Source organism: Miniopterus natalensis, chromosome 14 (assembly GCF_054644295.1).
Source record: "Miniopterus natalensis isolate mMinNat1 chromosome 14, mMinNat1.hap1, whole genome shotgun sequence".
NCBI classification, from domain to species: domain Eukaryota; kingdom Metazoa; phylum Chordata; class Mammalia; order Chiroptera; family Miniopteridae; genus Miniopterus; species Miniopterus natalensis.
The window spans coordinates 51933357-51955537 of record NC_142094.1 but is presented as its reverse complement, the minus strand read 5'-3'; the positions used below and the strand labels follow the sequence as shown (position 1 = coordinate 51955537).

Genomic DNA, 22181 nt, shown 5'->3' with positions numbered 1-22181 from the left:
ATGACTCTTCTTCCTGGTTGGTGAGCCCTTCCCGAAAGGAAGACAGGCCAAGCAGAGAGCTGGCTCAGGGCAGCTGCTTTCACACGAAGGTTCCCTCCACCTTCTCTTGGAGCCAACCCCATGGCCAGCTTGCTATGGAGTGCAGAGGCTGCAATGCAGTAGGGCTCAGACCCTCCCCCTGTGGGTGCTCAGACCCTGCTCCTGGGCTGGCGTAGACCTAAGGCTGATATGCCCATCAGGGAGGGACGCTCAGCCAGGTCATGCCAAATAGTCCCATCTCCTTTCCTCCTTCCACCAACCAACCATCTATCTTCTACTTGCTCCCACTCTGTTCTCTGCTTTCTGCCACATTCAAGTTTGTGTCCACCCATGGGCCTCTTCTTAAGGTTCCGTTGGCAGTGAGGCACCAAGGAGAATCAAGGAACCCTCTGCAGAGTATTTGTCATCATTTCTTCCCAACAATATTTACAGCGCGGTGCTGTGAGCTAAGCATGAGCCCAGCGATAGAAAGCAGAGTAATGAAAACATTCATCTTTCACTTCCACTGGGTAAGGACAACTGAATTAGAAGAACTTGAATCAAAATAAAAGAAGAGACACAACTGACATTTAAATATGACAATATTGTTATTGCAAACACAAAGGGTGAGTCAAGCGCTTTACAAATGAAATGCTGCCTTCAGGGTAAATAATTTGTATCAGGGCTTTCAAGGCCCAGGGAGGCGAGTATCTCTCCTGTGTCAGGAGGTGGCTAGAAGGGGCTGATGAGCCCCAGGGCCCACTGCTAACTGATGCACACACTGCAGATAAGATCCAAAATCTCTCTGATCTCACACATACCCTGAAGGCCAAGGAAAACCTCGGAAATACTAATGTACTCCCATTAGTTTTCATTATTAATAGATAGACACACCAACCCACAGGGTTATAATCTATATATCATGAACTATAGCCATGACTTGTCTTAGCAAGGTTTAACAACATGATAAATATTCTTCAAATCATTTTAGAATAATGATTATTCTTCCTGGAAATACTCAAAACATAATTCGCTCAACTGGAGAGTCTCACTTTTGCCCAGGGAGTTCACAGCATCATACTGGTGCATCACCTCCTGTCTTTCAGAAAAGTTCCAGCACAGCTCTGTTTTGTCATTGATTTCCAGGTCCCTGTAGGTCTCAGTCCTATACTGTGGCCTATGATTCAGTCTATTTTTAAGGCACGTATAAAAGCTTATCAATAAGAAAAACATCCTATCCAGGTAAAAACAACTGTACTTTTCAGTCTCATTTTCAAAGGCCAGGTTTAGTCTGATTACCAACCAAAAGGAGACTATATTTCACTCTCCTGTTAAACAAATCCATCGAGACAGTATCTGGGATTAGCATGGTTTCAGGATCTGTGCAATATTAGGTCCCTTAATGTCCTGGCCACAGAAGGTAGATCTGAAAAATTTAAAAAAAAGAAAAAAGAATATTAATATGATTCTAGGGGGAAAAGACATTGGTAGATCTTTTCATGAATGAGTAATTATTATTTTGTGAACACTTTTGCAAATGTAGTATTGATTTCTTAAATAATGCCTCTTGTCTTTAATTGCAAAATTTCAAGATGTACACATTTTTATACTAGTTGCAAATTTCAAATTACACGTAGGTTTTAAATACCACTTACAAAATTCAAACTACATTTGAAAATGCAAGAGGGAAAAGTAATACTTACTCATATCCATATTTCCCAGATACATCTGCCACTATTTCTGCTCCCAACTTATTCCCAGAACGTCCAAATGAATGTTCCTTCCAGATGAACTCAACGCTTGTGATGTTGCCAACATTAACTTCTGCATCAATTAATTTTGTGTAAGTCATGCCTGGCTTAAGTGTTCCACTGTGAACAGAAAAATAAGACTCATTACCTTGCGCTGGGCATTCGCAAAGCCAAAGTGAAAGGCATCCGCGTGTGAATCGGAGGAGAAAGAGCATTTGCTGGCATTGGCTTCTAGGACAGTTATTCTTTCTGTTCAAAATGGTCAGCATCTCAGACGAGCATGGTTCTGAGGCTTGGAAGAGGGGGTGAGGTAAACGGGAAGCCTGACTAGTTGATTTGGGGGGATGCCTAGAGAAGCATTATCTTGATGAGTTCTCCATAAGGATCGATCTGGTCTTGGCTTTGGAAAATCAGAAACCAGATGTTCCTGACACCAGGAAATGATGATACTGTCAATGATGGACTAATCCACCCCACGCTGACGTATGAACTAGAAGACTGTTTATCAGTTCACCATGGAGAAACGCTTCCCGTTATTAACCAGAATGTTCTCCTATCTCTCCCTGGTAACTTCCTTATCTTTAGAAAAAGAATGGGCCAATCCAAAGATGTTTTGGTGGGCATGGCACTAGAGCAGAGAGAGGTGGATTATCTGAGGCACATGGCATATTTTATAGACGCCAGAATTAGAGATTTCCTTATTCCTGCTGTTTCCTTAGCCCTCTGCTGATTTATTGTCTGTCTCTTCTAACAGGAAGATGAGCTCCATCAGAGTAGGACCTGTGTCTATATTCTCAGCAGTTAGAACGATTCCTTGCACATAGTAGGCACTTAAGTGGTTGCTGAATGAATGAATGTTGCTATTTCCAGAGCTTGTTTTTTTTGGTTTGTTTTTTTTCCATTAGATGTAGAACTAATTGATTTAATTACCAGAAGGCAATTTTTCTTCCAGGTTCTTAAGGATAATCTCGCTGACCTGCCTTCCCTCAGCACACCAGGCAGCCCTTCCTGCCACTGCCACTAGAAGCTCAAATAACTGAAACAGAATCTACGGTGAAGCCAGACTCGAAGCTTGTCTGGAGACTGGGCAAAGACTAGCACACAAACTCATTTAGCTCACTTCATTTTAACATAAGACATCTACTGTGAACCTGAAATGCTTAATAATCCTTGAAACAGGATTGGGTAAGTACGTAACCACATTACAAGCAACTTCTTTGCAAACTAGAAGTACAGAAATGTCCAGACATTCTCACAATCTTAAGAGGGGCAAGGACGGTATATTCACCCCCACCTGCGCCAGGCCAGGTGCAGGGCACAAACCACACAGCCGTGGGCAGTGTGTGCTGGGCATCGGAGTCACGGGCTCACGACTGTGCTGAAGGGCTCTCAGGGACAGGAAGAATGGGTAGGAATGAGGTGCTGAGACAGGGAAGGGTGTTTGGAACAAAGGAACAGCACAGGTGAAGATGGGGAGGAAAGGGTGGGATCTACTCAGTGCTGGGAGGTGCAGCCAGGGAGGTGGGCCTTGGCTCGCCTACCTGGCCACCGCCACCTCCTCCGTCTTCCCAGTGGTCCCGCCCATACGGAGAAAGATGCTCCCTTGAGTGGCATTGTTTCCATTGAGTTTGACAGACAACTTATGCCTCCAACCTTGAAAGAAAGAACATGAAGGGTTAAAAATATCTGAAAAGGATGCTGGCCTGGGCGCTTTCCTGTAAAGGCAACTTCGTGGCTTTCAGGGTTAAAGTGGAACGAGGCTGGTCCTGTTCATGAAAAAAAGCTCAACTTGAGATCGTTTGAGTGAACCTGGCGAAAAGCTACATTTAAAAATACACATAAATGTTCCCATTTCAATTTTCCACAAGTAAGTAGTTTAATAATATCTTAGAAAGAAAATTCTTCGGTTTTCCAGGCGTTCTTGTGACTGTTTAAAGTGGGAGCCGCGTGCCCTCCGCAGTCCATTTGCTTCCTATTTTGGGCATGCGTTGTGGTCCCCGGCCAGGTTTTCTATGTGCCATAGTTTGCAACTAATCTGGAAAAAGTCTAGAAAACCTATCGGGCAGGAAGGTCTGTGCTGTCATCGTTACTCCAGAGGCGAGTGGCCCGTCACATCCTCTCCTGCGGGAGGAGCTGGCCACGCGCAGCTTGGGTCAGCACAAACCTGCCAATAGGATAAATCCCTAGCAAACGGGTAAGTGTAACTTTAAAAAAATGTAGAGCCGAACAGATTTTTCATTCTGAATTCTGTAATTGTCGCATGCTTAATAACACATCGAAAAAATGCAATTCTTTATAAAGTTATTTGAAAAGCATCAGAAAGGGGGAGAAATCCCACTAGGGAGAATTTCCAGTTCATGAGTTAATCGTTGCCAAAGAATTCTCTTTCCCTCTTCAGCCCATCCCACAGCAATAAGTCTCCCACTGTCACTTCTCCAATGACACCACTGTCCCCAGGCTCACCAGGGACGAAATGGGTGCTCCATCCCACGAGCCCTTTGGGCCCGTCTCCTTTGAGCTTTCCGCATACCTGGCGCGGGGAACGACACACCCCGTCCCTTCCTCGTCGCCTTTCCTCTCCTGGCTCCTTTAGCTACTGCCCCACTCCTCAGACTCCTCTGCAGGGGCCTCTTTTTCTGCTCCTTTCTTCTCAATTTGAGACTCTTTTCTTGGGCGATAACATCACTGGCTTTTACAGCTCTGATTGCTGGCTAACCGAGGTGACTCTGAAGTCTCTGTGGCGCACAGCCACCTGCAGGGGTTGATCTCTAACTGTCTAGTGGGCGAGTCCTAAAGGCATCTCCAACCCCACATGCTGGAACTGAGCCCATCAACTTACTCCAAACCAGCCTCTGTTCTTGCGCTACCAAGTGCAGAAAATGGTACATCACCCCCTCAGGCAGAACCACCCTGATTCCCCACGCCCCGCACCCCTCAGATCCACTCCCCGGGTTCCTTCTGGCGGCCACCTCCTAACCACCTCTCTTTCCTCTCACGTTTCTCTACCTTTCTGCTTGGATCCTACAGCAACTGTTCTTTTTCTTTTTTCTCCCAGCTTTGTTGAGATAAAATCACAGATACCACTGTGGGATGTCAATGTGCGTAAACGTGATGATTTGATATACTACAGATACTGTGAAATGCTGACCACAATGAAGTGAGCTCACACACCCATCCCCTCACACGGCGATGGGTCAACACTGCTCTCACAGGTCACCCTGCCTCCACCTCGACCCCCTAAGCCCTGCAGCCACTAACGAGAGTGATTTCCTAAAAAAAAAATCTGATCATCTTGACACCCTTCAGTGGCTTTCCATGAGCCCAAAGACAGAGCCTTAATCCCCACGTGGTGCCCAAGTTCATTCTTTGACCTGAGTATCTCTCTGACCTCGTCTTAAGTACAAGGCTCCAGGTCTCTAATCACCACAGGGGGTCTTTCAGTGCCCACCCTCTGATCTCCAGGCAATTCCTTCTGCTAATACTACTCCTGGGAAGGCTCCCCTGACCTGCTTGTGGAAGTTCCTCATTTGTCTGTCTCCTAACACAAGGTTTATTGAAACTGAGTTTTTTTTAATTTTTATTTTGTGTGTGTGAATCTTTCCCATTAGCCTAAACTCCCGTATTGTTCCACGTTGCATCCTCAAAGTCTGGCTCAAGGCCCACTTGTGTATAGGCCCTCAGCAAAAACCGTCAGAATCTGAAAGACAAGAACCTTGAAGCATTACAGTGAACCGTAGCTGCACTACTTACGGGCAAATGGGGAAAGAGGCCCGGTGTTTAAAAAATAATATGCTCTATTAGGCTTCTTATTTCTGAGGTGAAATTTATCAGCAAAATGACCCATCGTTGGGCAGCCTTCTTTGGGACAATGGAAGCAGTTTCCCTGGTGACAGAAAACCAGAGGTAATCAGAAATACAATTAGAAATGTTGCCTTTTGATAAAGTTATAGTATATTATTAAACCTTTAGAATTTAAATAAAGTATATGCATTTATAAATGACTTAAGTTGCCTAACAGGCTACCCTGTCTGTTTTCAAAAACAAAACAAAATAAGACAAATACAACTGACAGAAAAAGAAAAATAGCCTTTTAGAAAACTGGGTGAACAGTGTGAGTAGACAACCCAGAGAAGGGGAAACTCAGTCAGTTACTACGTAGAGGATGCTCAGCCTTACTCGTTGTCAGGGACGTGCTAATTCAAACAACATGCAATTTCATACGCAGCAGATTTGCAAGAGCTAAAACAACTGGCAGACCCAAGGACTGGCGAAGACATCGAGTGGGGGATTCTCCTATGCTTTCGATGAGAATATAAATTCACAGGTGCCTCCGACAGTGATTTGGCAAAGCCCAATGAGGAGGAAATGCACTCGCTGGACAATCTCCCGTCCAGTGTACGCATCGGGGAGCGTCCCCTGCGTACACAGGAGACAGGCAGAGGGGCTTACTGCCGAACTGCCTTTAATAACAAAAACTGGGAACCACCTAAACGCACAGTAGTGGGGGGATGAATAAATTGTGGCCGATTCCTACAAAATATATAGATCTATATACACTGATGTAGACTTCAAATTTATAAATTCTAACCAAAAAAAAAAAAGCAAATCCAGAAAGATACTTACAGTATGATGCTATTTATTCTATATATGTCTGATTCACTTCAAATTCTCTCTTAGGGGAGGCGGTGAGGGAAGATAAGCTACTTCAATTCTTTAATCTTATCTGTATGTTTTAAAATCTAAAGCAAAATTAACAAGATGTTAACTTTAAAAAATCTTGGGTAGGCCCGGCCGGCATAGCTCAGTGGTTGAGCATCGACCTAGGATCCAGGAGATTGAGGTTCGATTCCTGGTCAGGGCACATGCCCGGGGTGTGGGCCTGATCCCCAGTGGGGGGGCGTGCAGGAGGCAGCCGATCAATGACTCTCTCATCACTGATGTTCCTGTCTCTCTTTCCCTCTCCCTTCCTCTCCCTGAAATCAATAAAAAGATATTTTTAAAAATTATTATTATTTTTAAATCCTGAGTAGCAGTGTTTGAATATTTGCTAGTTTAGATTTTGAAATTTTGGATTTATAAACCATGGGCATTTGGGCTGGGACTGTAGTAAAATATCCCATTTAAAACTTCATTTTTAAGAAAGAAAAATTCTAACAAAAATAATAATAGCTCCTATTTTCTGAGTGCTGACCATGGGCTAGGCACTGGTCTAAGCACTTTATATACATTTAACCCAATTAATCCTCACGAGTTTCTGATTATTGTGATGCTTTCAGTCTCCCTTTCTTACAGGTGTGGGAACTGAAGCCTGCAGAGAAGTTAAACAATTTGTCCAATAATGCACATCTGGTAAGTGATGAAACAAGAAAATGAACCAGGGCGGCCTGATGCTAGAACTCTTCTATTTTATTTATTTTATTTTATATTTTATTTTATTTTATTTTGACTATTTAGGTAAAAATACAATAAAACATGTCAAGGAAATTGACTCGATGTTCTCTGAGTTTGCAACCATGACTCGCATCCATGTGGGACGGGAGTCCAAGGTTCTCCCACCTGGCAGGTTGAACCCCATTGTCTCTGACTGCACCATGAGCCTGAGGCCTGCTTCCTCCTGTATGGTAACCTCCAGGGCCCTTCTGCCACTCAGAGCAGCATCAGGGCCGGTGGAAGGGGGAGGTGGAGGGGAAGGGAGTTAAGGGGAAATGCCAGTGCTTGGCTGTCCAGCTTTCTGAGAACTGAAGCTCACCAGGGCGCAGTCAGAGTGAGGACCACAGGCTGGGAAACTGAGAAGACGGCCTGAGGGCATCGCTCACCTCGCTGGGTAGCAGGAGGGCAACGCTCCTTCCCTTCCCGACCCTGCGCTTACAAGGTGCTGTGACTGACAATGAACTTCAGATGGAGCCCCTTCGATGCTTTCCTACCCTGATCAAACAGTCGTCTCTAAACACAAGAGGGAAACTCTTTCCACTTCCCACTACAAAACAGATTTTCTTTCCCCTTTTCATAGTGATAACCAAATGAAAAACACGCTCAGCTCCAATCCGGCACCACGTGCGTCGGGACTCAAGGAAAATCAGATTTGGTATTTTGTCACGTATTGATCTGTGTGGAGCTGCTGTGAGCTATCTCTGCCCCAGTTCTGCTCTGTATAAATAATTAAATTTTAATAAAATAATTTCAATGTTCCAACACATTTGGTTGTAGCTATTGATTGGTTCAGCTTTCTTGGGGCATCTTTGAAGATGACATTTAAAATATATACACAGAAAAATTTTTGCCCTGGACTCATTCCAGTTATACAGTAGCATCTAATTACTGCATAACAAATGGCCAAAAAGGCAAAATTGAATATAATGCTCAAAAGAGCTGAGGCAACCAGAATACAAATGGCTGGTTTACTGATTTAAGCCCTTCGGCAACCTCAGCTGCCGCGCAGTGCTCAGCACGGAAAGAATCTGCTATTTCCCAAAGTGGCAGGTGCTTTTTTAATTTTTTTACCGCAAACCCAAAGCCCTAATTCTGAGTTGGCTGATCGTGTTTCAACAAATGACTTGCTAATGAAATTCCACGGCGAAATGCTCCACTTACCGCTTTAAAAGACTCGTAGGATCTACAAGGATAAGCGATAAATGCGTCAGGACTGAGAATGCTTTCCAGGTAAAAGCGATGGCTGCGGGCATGGTTGCAGTCAAAGAAGGAAGCCACTTCTGCGAAGACAATTTCCAGCAGCGCAGGGTTAACTGACACTGAGAGCGTGAACCATTTCTCGGAAAAAGGAACTTGGTGTGTACCACCGGACACTGCACAGCATGTTTCAGTAGTACACAGCATTTCCTCTGTACCAAAGAACTTTTCGTGTGAATCTAAATGGACATTCAACAGGGCAAATAAACAAATGCAAACGGGGGGACTCAGGGCTGACACAGACGTCCTCCAAACTCCCCCGATCTCTGCCATCAACATTTAGAGCTCTGAGCATCCCTGTGCCTGCAGCATCTCCTCCGACCAATTAATTCTGTCTCGCTGTCTCTGCAGGAAGGCCCGGGTCCCCTCCTATTCAAGCACAGCACAGCCAGCTCGGGGACTGGTGCACACCTTCAGCTGAGCTTCTACGTGTGGCCAGTGGGGGGTGCTGTGAAGCATGCTAAAGGCAAGTCAGTTTTGTCACTGTCAGGCATAACATTATTGCCACCGTTAGCTAGGATTATTGCAATAATCAATAAGATAGATCTAAATACACTGTGCACTCTGAAGTTATCAGAGCACCCCAGCCATCGGCGCTCTCTTGACCTTACTTGACATTTTTAACTGTAAGGCTGCACCCTCATTCCCATGACCTACACGGCTCGGCGGATCTTTAGGAGGCTAGATTTTGGTTTTAGTGTATGTGGTGAATCGCTGTTGTCTAACAGCAGCCTCCAGTGAGACACCCCTTTCTGGGTTCTCACCTTTCTGCAATAGCATGTTACCTACGGCTCCTCCCTTCAAGAGAGGGAGGCTGCTTTTTCACCTCCTGGGCTACAGGCCAGCCTCGCCGCTGGATTTGACCAGTAGAATGTGGAGGAACTGACAGTTCCAGCTCCGTCAGAGGCGGTTTTTGTCTTTTGCATTCATTCCTACACCCGCTGTTCCTAGATTAATGCCTGGCACATAGTGAGTGCTCAATACCTGTGTATTGAATGAGTGAAGCCTCCTGAGTTATTCTGAGTGACTACAATAGGTTGGACTTGCTGATGGGCACTGAGGATACTAAGGCAGCTAAGACATGGACTCTGGCCTGGCAGACCTCGCAACTAGTGGGGGCTCCATACATGTGACTGTATTTTGGGCTAAAATATGTTTTTATAGTATATAAAAAGGGATGTGGGTGCTGTCCAAGGAGGGAGCTGCGAGAATGTGTAACAGCAGCCTTCCTAGTTGACAAAGCATTTACCTTTCTTGTAAGCGTTGAAGTCAAATGTTAATAGAGGTGTAATTAAGTCTTCACATCCTGGCATATGTTTGCCTCCATTTGGGTAAAAGTCCAGGTGTCCACAAGCGTTGATCGTCCCGGCACCTGAGATGGATAAAAGCAGGAGGAATGCTTCTGAAATTCTCCTCTTCAGTTCAGTGTAGCTTCTGTTTGTGTAAAAACTTACCGAACTCAAAGAGGAAGCGAGCGGCGTTGGTGTGAATCACATCCACGAAGCTGGCATCCGAGGGGTCCAGCCTGACGTCGCGGGGGGTGTTGTGGAAATACGGCCCGGCGGGGTCCAGCCCTAGGGAAAGCATCATGCCTACTAAGCCGAGGGGTGTTCCAGTTGAGGGGACAGCCACAGTGCTGCTGCTCTGGAAGGATAGGAGGTGAAGGCAAGGCTCTGTCTTCTAGGAGCGTTATACTGTGGGGCTGCAGAGCCTGGGAAGTGTGATCACCCCGGTTCCCGTTCCTTTGCCACCACAGACACCTTGACCTTGGGCCTGCAGGCTGGGGCTCTGGAGCGCGGCCCTGCTCTAGGCAGGTGAGCCGCATCTCCTCGTGTCCCACATTCGCTCCTGGTGCTTCACGTGCTGCTCAGATACTTCAGTCTCTGTGTAAAAAGTACATAAACACACCCAAGGCCCGCGCCCAGGGCAGGCTTACCAGTTATCCTCCCGAGGCCTGGCGTCCTTGACCCCGCCTCCCCCGCCAGGTGAGCTCCCAGGCTGTGGCCGATCAAGTGCACCTTAGAAGGGGAATATCCAAACTGCTTCTGGCGGGATTTTAAGAAGGAAAACAGAATCAGTATTTTTAAGAGAGCAGGTAGAATGGCTTACTATGCTTAAAATGAGGAAGGAGCTGGCTGTTTCTCCCTCACCTGCAGGATGGGGATGGCACGGTGACAGAGCGACATCCACGCCCACCCATGTCCTCATCAGCTGCAGGACAGTGCACCGGGCTGGCCGGAGGAAGCCTCCTGCCAGAGCCCTGCTCCCTGCACCAAGGGACCTCAAGGGTACAGGAGAGCAGCCCAGGGACCACGACATCTGTGGCTTCCAGCCCATGCCCATCCTTCCTGAGGCCTCCAACATAGGTCAAAGGCTACGATCCACCACGCTCCCGTCTGTCTCCACCAGCTTAAGGTGACCTAGCAAATGTCTGGGATGACACAGGACCTAGAGGCTCAGACCCCAGGATCAACGAGGAATTTCATAAAAACCTAGGACTGTTTTTCCTCAGAAGAGATTAGTCCAATTTCATTCTTTGTATACAAAGACCCACTCTAAGTGCCACCTTAAGATCTACTCTCCCCTAACAGAGTGGGGGCAGAGAGAGACATGTGGGGACAGACAGAGATGTGTGAGGCAGAGAGAGACACGTGGGGGCTGAGATGAGTACTGGGCTCCTCGATTCTTCTCCTGGCACTTTCCTAACTGTGCTCAGTGTTCCCATATCACCTTCCCTGGCCACCCACCTAACTTAGCTGCCAATCATGTCACTGTCCGTCCCACTGCCCTGGGTTTCCTCACAGCACCGCACCTACACTCTGCCAGAGGAGACGCACTGTCGCGCCCACTGTGTACCTTCAGTGCCCAGAGCAGTGCCCGGCTTGTAGCAAGTGCAGAGTAAAACGTTTGTTGAATAAATAAGTGAACCCTCCTTAAGAATCTGAAAGGATCATGAATCTTTAGATTATACTTCACTGCATTTTATGGTGGGAAATTACTTTCTACAATGGCAGAGCATTTGGAAATTTATAAGCATCTCTGGGGATACTCCTTATAAACAGCAGAGCCTATTTTATTCTTTTAGAAAATGTGTAGGTTAAGGAGTTGTGCCTGGACTGGCCTACAGACCCAATGCACTGCCACAGAGCCCAGCTTCTGTATGAAAATGCACTTCACGTTCTAAACAAATAGCAATCATGAGATAGAAATGGTTACAGTCATTAAGGACAGGCTGACAACGTGATGGAAGCCAACAGCAGTGGGCCTACAGGAAGATCCAGGCAGTGACCTTGGCGGGGAAGGTCGGGGAAGGTTGGGGAAGGTCGGGGAGCCCCGGGTGGGGAGCCCGTGAAGGAACACTGCCACCTAGTGGCGCTTTGCACAACCACAGGCACTTTCCCAAGAAATAACTTCCCCTTTCTGGCCACCACGCACCAGTGCTAAGCATTTCGGTACTTGTGCAAGCTAATAAAAAGAACAGAACATTGCTCCAAACTCTTGGTGATGCAAAACCCATTAAATGTAATTTAAAATAATAACTCTTCTTACCATGAGCACGTCAATAAAATAAGCCACCTCGGCTCCGGCGACACGCAGGTTGTTGACGGCGTGGATGTATTCCAGCGACCCGTTAATCCAGTCCACGTTGATGCAGTTCACGTCTTCCTGTCTCAGCAACACCTGGGACAAAGGCTCAGTATAAGTGTTAAAGAAATAAGGATGGAAGAAAACCAAAGTGCCCAAACGATCGAGTCCATAATCAGAAATAACACTAGCAGGGCTACTACATGCCAGGCCCTGTCCTCATCCTTTCACATACATGAATTTACTTAAACCCTCACTTACAGATATGGAAACTGAGGCACAGGTAGGTTAATGAACTTACCCCCGATCACAGAGCCTGTAAGTAGAACCATGATATGAATCAGACAGCCTGATTCTGCCACACTGTATGGCCTTATAAATAATTCATTGCTGGCTCTGTTAGCAGAGTATTACTCTTGAGCGTAAGAGAGGAAAATTAATTTCTTGACATGAACTTAGAAATATTTTTCCCTTAAACAAGAAATTGATCATACCAGTCAATTTTTGTTTTTGCGAAAGGTGAGAATTTACCAAAGAATAATTTTAAAAATATGTCCCCATTATAATCTACGCAATTTGTAATAGGTGCGAATAAATGGGGAATGGAACCAAGTGGAGGATTCCCATGGATACGCATTAATACCGCGCAAAGCACGTTCACGTTAAACGCAGACGTTCCGACTAAAGGAGAGTGTGCTCACAGCGTACATTGCACATGTCTTGCTGCCACTTTCCATCCGATTTCCACCCAGGAATGTTGATGCGGGTCATCTTGTCTGTCCTGAAGTGTGAGGCCTGGATAGTTCGATAATTAACGGCACTGATCTCCTGTTTCGAGTGAAAAGAGATTAAGGTTGAAGTAACAACTCAAAATTATTTACTATTTAGTAGAATTATTCTAAATCTGCTCCAAAGTCTTCCACTGAATTTAATGTTTAACAACCTTCTTTGATACACGTTGACCAAAGAAATAGTTACAGATACACATTGTGAAAATACCAAGAAATTATGAATGCATTATAAAACACAATATACAAATTCAATCACAAGGAAAGGAAATGAACATGTTTGGTTTGAAGGCAATGATTGTAAAACGAGGCTGGGTCAGTTTTCACGAAATCTCAGTAAGCCTTACTTTTGTATAGCGCTTCTCACTGACTGTCAATGTGATTCGGGGATTGTCTGATCTGAGACTTAGAAGCTACTAAGGAGGCGAAACAGATCATCCCCCCCCACTTTCTAAATGAAAAATACAGGTTAGAATCGCACACGAGAAAAACAGCAGCACACTGAAGACAATTTTATGTGCCTACGTTAAATATTCTTTTGCATCTCTTATGTTGTGTTGCATTGGTTTTACAGCCAAACTCTCAGAGACTTTAGAATACTATGAATTTAAGTAATTTTGTCATTAAGAGGAAGATGAAAATGCACAAGTCCAAGCAATTCTGTTAAGACCAAAATGAGTAATCTGCACACAGCCCGCCTGACAATAGCGAATCCTATCACTGGAAAGCCACACGTTTAGATTCTCAGGAAATTTAAACAAAGAGCCTATTGCTAGCCGCCTGTCCTACTAGCGATATGCCATTAATCACACAACGTGCTGGCAAAAGTATCTCCGAGACTGTAAGCAAACAATGAGAACCAGAAGTTGGTTTACACAGTAATTACAACAGAGCTGACACATATCTGTCTACGTGTCAGGAATTGTTCTGCGTACTTTACAGAGGAGCTCACTTAACCTTCACGGCACAGCGAGGTAGGTACCAATTTCGCAAATCAGGAAGGGGCACTTGTCCAAAAGTACTGCAGCCAATGAGTCCTGAGCCAGGGTTCAAACCCACATGATCTTTCTCTGAAGTCAAGAGCTTAACTGCTGGGCTCTGCAGTTATCTGACTGTAGTGTTTTCTACTGACAGGGCCCAGGCCAGATGTGGGATTCACTGAGGCAGGAAATAAAGTCAATTCTATTCAGGTTTTGTTGGAAGCACTCACCTGCTAAGTAATGAAACCCAGGGGCAAAAACCTTTGTCCATTTATGCACCTAAAAGAACCCAGATGCTCATTCCAACTCCAGCTGGAGCCCCCTAAACACCTACTATATTCCTGTTTCTACACCCCCCAAAAAAACTATTTTGGGGAGGAATTTGGTAGAAAAAGTTTTTCTAGTCTTTCCCTGTCGAGAGAATAGTTTGATGAAGGGGGACCCCAAGCAAGTCTCAAAGTGGCAATCGGAACAGTATTGTGGGATCTGAGCAGCCTCTGTTGTCACAAGAGCCACTGGGGAATTTAATAAAGTAGAAAAGATACAAAAAAACATTTTGTTCACGTGTCGTTCCATCTGGCACACCCCTGTAAAGTGGCATGCTAACCTAGAAAATGGGAAACGCCAAGCATCATGGAATCAGAAGGCAACTGGGATTCTCTGCCACGAGGCGAGAAACTAAAAAGGGTGTCAGGGCAGAGAGGGCTAAGGTATCGATGTTTAGCTGGGTGCTCAGGCCTTTTCTTTTAACAGTCTCACCTTCGAGGAGTCATGGAGCCTAACTGGTACCAGATTAACCTATTCTACAGCTGCTGACTCCTTCCCAGGTCATCTCATTTCCAGTACGTCAAAACCAGTCACCACTTAGGTATGTTCCAGCCTTGACAATGGCTACAGGCACAGAAACTGCCATGGTCATGCCAAATGTGCATCACCCCGACCGTCGGTATGAGCCACTCTAGGCGGGAGTCATGGCTTCGTGGGGGAGGTGGGGCATCTAATTCTTGCGGAAAGCTAGCTGTGAAGACCTATGACTCTCAGAAGACCAAGTTCATGGCACCATGTTTCCCCTGACAGTTCCTCCCTCTGGGAAGGGTACGTTAAACCTTTGCATAGCTCACCTCTACTTTCTCATAAACAAAGGCAGTCAAATTCATACTGTACAGCATTTGGGTCAAGCCTAGGACAATCCCCGCTCCTCCCTTTTTTTAAGTATAACGCCGTGACTCACCCTATGTCCTAGCTGTGGTTAAAAAAGACTTTAACAGCAAACCCCCAGGCTTCTGTCCATTGCAAAACTCAGTTACAGATCCAGTGTGTCCTTCCCCAATGGAAGGGAGTGGAGAAGACCCAAGGAACGTAATTTCTATGGCCCCTTCCCGAGGAAAGTGCTTGGCTTCTGATGTTCTCTTCACCGCCTTAGGACCCAGCCTCGCCTTAGGACTAGCCTTCACCACCTTCTGCTTTGGGGGCCGTGCCCCACGAGGTTCAAGTGCATGACCATGAGCAGAAAGATGAAGGACCAGCGAGTCTCTGAGGACAGAGGGTCAAGACCAGGAGATACAGTTAGTCCCGAATGGACACGTATACCTGAAACTCCTACACCGACAGAGGTGCCCAGACATTTGTATTCAGCGTAGATTCTCTTTACATTTAAAAAAATCATGGTAAAACATACATAACATAAAAGCTACCATTCAGACCACTCTTACAGGTACCATTTGGCGGCATTAAATCGGTCACATTGCTGTGCAACCACGACCACCGCCCCTCGCGGGAACTTTCCAGTCATCCCAAAGTGAAACTCTGCCCTCATTAAACACTAACTCCCACGGCCCCCTGCCCCTCGGCCCCCAGCAGTCACTATTCTCCTTCTCAGAGACTGTTCACAGAGACTATTCTGTCTCTAGGAACCTAACTATTCTGGGTGCCTCATCTAACTGGAATCCCGCAGTCTCTGTCCTTCCGTATCTGGTGCATTCAGCTCAGCAAAACGTTCACAAGGTTCATCCGTGCTGTAGCATCTATCAGAACTTCATTTCTTTTAAAACTGAGTCATATGTGAAAACCGATCTTTTGGTAACACTTTGGCAGTTTCCCGACACTCGCCACGAGGACCTTTCCCCTTTGTTTCAGGTGGAGCTGCCACCTGCAGAGCGGACGCGTATTTCGGTAACGAGCCGTGTGTACACAGGCGCGTGTGTGTCTGGTAAGGAGGCGGCTACGAAGCGGGTTATGTTTGTGTGCCTGGAGGCCCAGCAGGAGGCCGAGTGCTGGTGAGGCCTCCCTGGCCTAATGGGGCGGATGGAAAGCCCGCCTCCAGGTCACGGGCACAGGTAAAGACTGAAGGCGACCTTGCCGCAAGCAGTGCTCCTTCCCTGACCCCCTTTCCCGCCTGCTCCCTAAATTCAGTGCTCTGCTGGGCCTAGTCTCATGCTTTTTCCTGTGGCCCTGGGGTGGCATGCACTCTCTGGGTTTCAACGTTCATCTCTGGGTAAAAACCTTTCTAATTCAGCGCTGGACAGCCCCTTAGGCTGAAGACTAAAATCTCCAAAAGCCTGACCAAACCTCACTCGTCTAAAATTTAACTCAGTCTCTTTCACCCCCAATTATTCGGACAAGACGGTCATTATTCTTCTGATCACTCGTGTGTGAAATCCCAGGGTGGTTTCTGACGTTTGTCACGTCATATACACTCACAGTGTGTCTGTCATCACTCACACTCGGGACGCTGGTCCAGGCTAGCTCCCCGCGTCCGGGCCGCCCGCACTTACAGCACTGGAACCGGCGCAGAGCTCTCTGCGATCGTGGGCCTAGTCTACACGCGCACTGTCCCATATGGTTGCCACAGCCATGTGTGGCTAGTAAGGACTTAACATGTGGTTGGTGTAGCCGAGGAACTAATTTTTAATTTAACTTAATTTAATTTTAATAACCACATGGAGCTAGTGGCTCCTGTGTTGGACAGCACAGTGTTAAGTGGCCTGGCTGTAACCTGCAGACTTTCCCAGCTCCAGGCAAGAAGGTAACTACTCTTAACGGGGCCTCATGGCTCCGAGGGTGAAATCAAAGCCACAGGAAGCGGTTACACGATTCGTTTCCTGTCTGCTTTCCAACTAATTCTACAGTTGAGGACTTCTGTTCTGTCCCCAGTCTGACCCAGTATTTGTCCAGGTCACTTCCTTTGCCATTTCCCTGCCTCTCCTTATAGAAACCCTACCCACCCTCAGGACACACCTCAAATGTGTGTCCCCCTCAAGTCCTCTCCTGGTCACCACCTCTACCCCCAAGGCGTCCCTGAGCTCAGATCACAGGTCATAACTGGTGCTGCAATAAAGGTGTTTGTTTACAAGCCCCATTTCCCCTCGGAGAATACACTTAAGACACTGTCCTGCTTGTGCAGCTTAACACATAATAGGTTCTGTGTCTTGATCACGCTCTCACATGTGGAAGGCTCTCGATGACTATATTAACTGGACAAAACACACAATCTACCTCATATGAAACAACCCATGCAGAGCCAACTTCATATTTACTTACTAGGACAAACAGCATGAGGAAGGAACCTGGCTCACAACTGTCAAGAGAAATACCTGCCTCGAAGCCAATAGTTTATGGCAGATGGGCAACGGCCCCTGTCCTCTGCGTCTACAGCTCGGCCTCTCACTTCAGACAACCTACGGCGAAGGCAGCCAGGCGCTTACCTGAGGGGCCTCGCGGCTGTGCCTGGTGTAGAGCAGGAAGCGGGTGTTGATCTCCTCTGGGGACCAGGGCAAACTGGTGAACTGCCGCGACAAGGTCCCTGTCCACGGTGGACCGTCTCGAAAGCACCCCACCCTCTCATAGCAGATCTCTTTTCCTGCAACGAAAGGTGGAGTGCCCGTGTTGCAGGAGCCGGGCCCACGCGGAGGCTGCGTTTCCCACTCTGAAGGTTAACTGACATTAGTCTTTGAGTTGAACAAGTCGGATTCAGGGAGCATCTCTTCACAAAATGCACCCCCATTTATGACCATGACCGTGGAGATCACATGCTGCAGATAAGAGCACAGGCTTTTTGGAATCAGACATTCCTGGCTTTGGGTAATCATTTAGCCTTTTTTGAATCTCACTTTCCTCCTCAGCAAAATGGAGATAATACCACTTACCTAGAGTCTTGTTATGAAGACTAAATGAGCTGTAACATGGGAAAGCCCTTGTGACTGGGCCTGAGACATAAAGACATTAAATGAGATACTGTGCCCTGGCCAGGCAGCTCTGCTGGTTAGAGCATCATCCCAGCACATCAAGGCTGCAGGTTCGATCCCGGGTCAGGACACACACAGCAAGCAACCAATGAATCATAAATAAGTGGAACAACAAATTGATCTCTCTCACTCTCTCAAATCAATAAAAATTTGAAAAAATAAAATGCAGTACTTTCTTCCCTGAGCTTCTACCTTATGGTGTTAGACTGAAGGCTCTTGATGAGAGGGATCCCTGTCCTCAGAGCCCAGCACCATGCCTGGCACACAGCAGGAGTCTGATGTACGTTTCCTGAGATTATAAATGAGAGCAAAGTTTCACTTAGTTTCCACCAAGTTTCTTCTTTCTGGAGCTCACTTTACTCATCCCTAAAATGAGAGACTTTGGGGAAACCAAGTCCTCATTACCTCTGTCATTCATTGACTCGGATTTATCCTGTCACTATGACCTTTTGTTCCCATTTTCATTTACTGCTCAAAAACAAAACTTTGTTTCATGCTGTTTTATGGAGGGATAGTTCAATTTATTCAATTATGATCATAAGTTATAATTATTCGTTATTAGATTATTCAATTTATGGTTATTGTTTATTACATTTATTATGATCTCACCTCATGATCATTTGTTAGTATTGGTTAGAGCTGTTTGAAGACTTGAATTTGAGGATTTTCTTTTGCCACTTAACAAAATATTTATACTAAATAAGCCTTTGACTCTCAAATCCACCAGCTTTTTAACTTCAAAATTTTAGGAGATTTCACATTCTCAACGATGAGATCCCAACGATGTGTATAAAGAAGAAGAATAGGAAATTAAAATTATTTTTAATCAAATAAATGTTTGTACATTAAAAAAACTTGTACAGCTGAGTAACATCCCTTGTTAACCCCGGGCCCCAGCCCTCTCCCGGAGCCAAGCACTCGAAACCTCAGCGGTTCCCGTGGTTCCCCTGTATCCGCGCACTGTGCCCACACAACCAAGTTGCAATTTATCAACTTCAGTCACACATGATCGATTAACTTGCTGCGATAATCGATAAGGATTTAACCCACCTATTCCCTGGACCAGCCTAAATTAGGGAGACAGAATCCACGCCAGCTATTTTAACTGTGAGGGTCTAATGAAACGGTGGTTATTAATTAGGTTTTGGAGAACTGAAGACAACAGGGGCCCCTGTAAGCAGCTCAGAGGGAGTAACCGCAGGGAGCAGCTACCAGCCCTGGGCCGGTGGAGAAACGGAAGAGGCTGAGTTATTCCAATGTGGGAACTTGGGGGCTGGGCCGCTAGAAGGGGGGATGCTGGTTCTCCGGAGCTGGGCTTCTGGCCCTGTGAAGGGGTGTTAGCTTGCTACTGTGCGGGCATCATGAGTCTGGTTCTGGGACTATCAGAAAAACTGTCAATTGGAACCAGGAATAATGACGCTGCTGGAATGAAAAGCCATTGATGGGAAAACCGGACAGCTCCCTTCTCCCCCCGGGGCACCGGCGCCCCCTCGGGTCCTTGCTGACAATGCCTCTGCTCTGCGCACACGCTGAACGCCTGTCCTGTCCCAGGGCCAGCAGAGCAGGGCCCGGCCCGAAGTCTCAACTCCTCCTGTACAATCAATCCGTTTCCAGCTCATTTACCGGCTTCCGCTGTAAACCTAAAATAACCATCGTCTATCTCGTGATCCGTACCCCGAATTCAGCCCGACCCCCCAGCCTTTGCAACCTGAGCTGTAAAGCGCGCTCCTGTCCCTCCGGTCCCCCTTCCCCTCCCCAGGTGTCAGCCACACCGTGAACACTGGTAACACCCAGGCTTCGCTCTAGCATCGTAATGAAGTCTCCCGTGTTTTGTCTGTAGGCTGACTCCAGAAATCAATAAACAGAATTTATGTGATTATGATAACTATTTTTCCTTCCAGGGCCAGCTAGCTGGCTATAGCGACTCCCTTCTCCGCACGTCTGTTCAGACTCCGCTCCCTTCAGAGAATATTGAAATGAACTCTGTTTTCTTACGTGGACTGCTCAGGCCTGCGGGGTCACTTTCGTCTGCTCCCTGTTGGGACCGTGCCTTTCTTTGCCGCCTGTTCCCCGGGTTTGCTGGTTGCCTTTGTTTCCTCCTGCTGGAAGCCAAATGCGCCGTCTTCGGAATATCCGCGCAGCTGTGCGGCTTCTCACCGATGCATTCCCTGCCTGCGGCCCATTCTCTTTTTTCTTGAGCACACACGTACCCAGCTCTAACCTGGAGCCATGACCTCACGGATGGGTTCTGCCTTCCTAACACAACCTTCCGTTTCTCCTAGAATGTCCAGCTGCCTTTATTTTTTGCATGCCATGGCTTTACCCCCAAGTTCTCAATCCTATTATCCAGTGTAAGGAAGAAGAGAGTTTGGGTTTTTGAAATGAAGGCTGTCGTAAATGTGGCATGTTATCTATGTTTGTGGCTTATCAGGGCTATTGGTCACCGTGTCTTTTTTCCGTGAGGAAACACTGTAAAGAGGGAATAAAGTTAGCGGCAGCTAGATGCGATGGAAAAGACTGATCGACATCATAGGTATTAAAGCCACTTAGGGGAAAAAGTAACATGTTTGCTATAAAGTTAAAAAGTTGAAATTGGACCAATAACTTAAATGGCCAATATGACAAAGGACAGGTGCGATATTGAACTGGGGTGGTGAGAACAGACAAAACCTATAACCTACACAGTAAATGCATCAGCAGCGCACAGCATACAGGGCACAGGTCATTGCTGTCTCTCTCTTTCTCTCTCTCCCTTCCTCTCTCTAAAATCAATGAAAAGCATATCCTCAGGTGAGGATTAATAAAAAGAAAAATGAAATATCCACAGACCAGTATTCCTTCTCAAAATCATGACACAAATGGAAAAAATCAACATGGAAGTTCCAACCAGCATGAACTATTTCATGCATTAATTTGTTCACTCAAACTTTTATTGAGCATCTACTGTGATCCAAGTACTAAAAGCAGAAATACATTATTTTCCCATTTACTGTCACATATCCATTTTGGAAGTGAAAAAACTGAGACTTCAGTGGGTAAGTTACTTGACCAACGCCATAAGGCTAGTAAATGGCAGATCTGGGAGCCAAGTAAAGACTATCCAGTATTTTTTATAATATTGGAGATCGATGCTTCACAATTGTTCCTCAGATTTAGTATTACAAAATGGATGCCTTTTCCTTAATTTTATGACAAATAAATCAAGGTATAAACAGAACCCATGTCAATTACATTTCAGATGTGAATACACTTATTATTTTTAAGGAATTTATTATAAGTTATGAGTCTTACCTGTTGATGTGCCAAAGATTAAGACTGCAGCAATCCAAATTCCAAACATCTAGGTTGATTTTTTTAAATCACCAAAAAAAATTTTCTTGAAGACTTTTACTTGTAAAAATCACCTTGATATAAAATTTTCCACAGTTTTCTTCAAAAAAGGACACCACTCACTAAGTTCTCAGGCCAGAGGAGCAGAGCTAACAGCACCTTGAATTCTATGCCCTGCAAAGTGAATGTTCCGTAGCCAGACTCCTAGCCTCACGTTGAGATAATTAGTGGGGTGTGTCTTGCATTGTGTGACTGGTAATTAAAACTTCTGAGGCTTTTCTGTTTCCTCATTAGTAATATTTTGGTTAGGCACAGACTGAGTCACTCTTGAAAGTTATTTTTAAGGCTTTAGGATGCTAGATCACAAACATTTAAAAAGGTAAAAAATTTCCAAACCAGAATTATACACATTGAGCATTTCCCTCCTCGTTTTTGAGTGTGACCATCCACTCGATACAAGCAGACCCTGATAAAATATGGGTTAAATGATAAACGTGCCTAATCTGCCTGACCCACCCGTGTGGTAATACATCATAGCAGTTGCTGTCCTCTACTCTAGGGCCTGATCACCGGGGTCCAAATTCTGGTTCTGCCACTTATTAGCAGTGACTTTGGCATAGCAAGCCTGGTCGAGCCTTTCCTCACCTGTAAAGTGGGGTAACCATGGTTCCTAACTCATAGGGTCATTCAGGTGATTGAATTTCTTCGTCTACGATCAGTGCCCAGTATACAGTAAGTACTACATTCGGTGGTGCTCATTTTATTACTGTCAGTTTTCAATTATGCTAATGGTTGTAA

At 45.9% G+C, this 22181-nt stretch overlaps 1 protein-coding gene across 1 annotated transcript; it reads right to left on the bottom strand.

Annotated features, from left to right (window-relative positions):
* Positions 1–1380: 1380 nt before the first annotated feature.
* PNLIPRP3 (pancreatic lipase related protein 3) lies at positions 1381–21393 on the bottom strand. The gene is made up of 12 exons (XM_016212121.2): positions 21345–21393; positions 17514–17668; positions 12750–12869; positions 12006–12137; positions 10393–10501; positions 9911–10030; positions 9706–9828; positions 8361–8479; positions 5520–5652; positions 3311–3422; positions 1722–1889; positions 1381–1444 (listed from the first exon to the last, which is right to left on the bottom strand). Exons 1-12 carry the CDS (start codon positions 21391–21393, stop codon positions 1381–1383), a joined length of 1404 nt encoding a protein of 467 aa, XP_016067607.2.
* Positions 21394–22181: the final 788 nt, after the last annotated feature.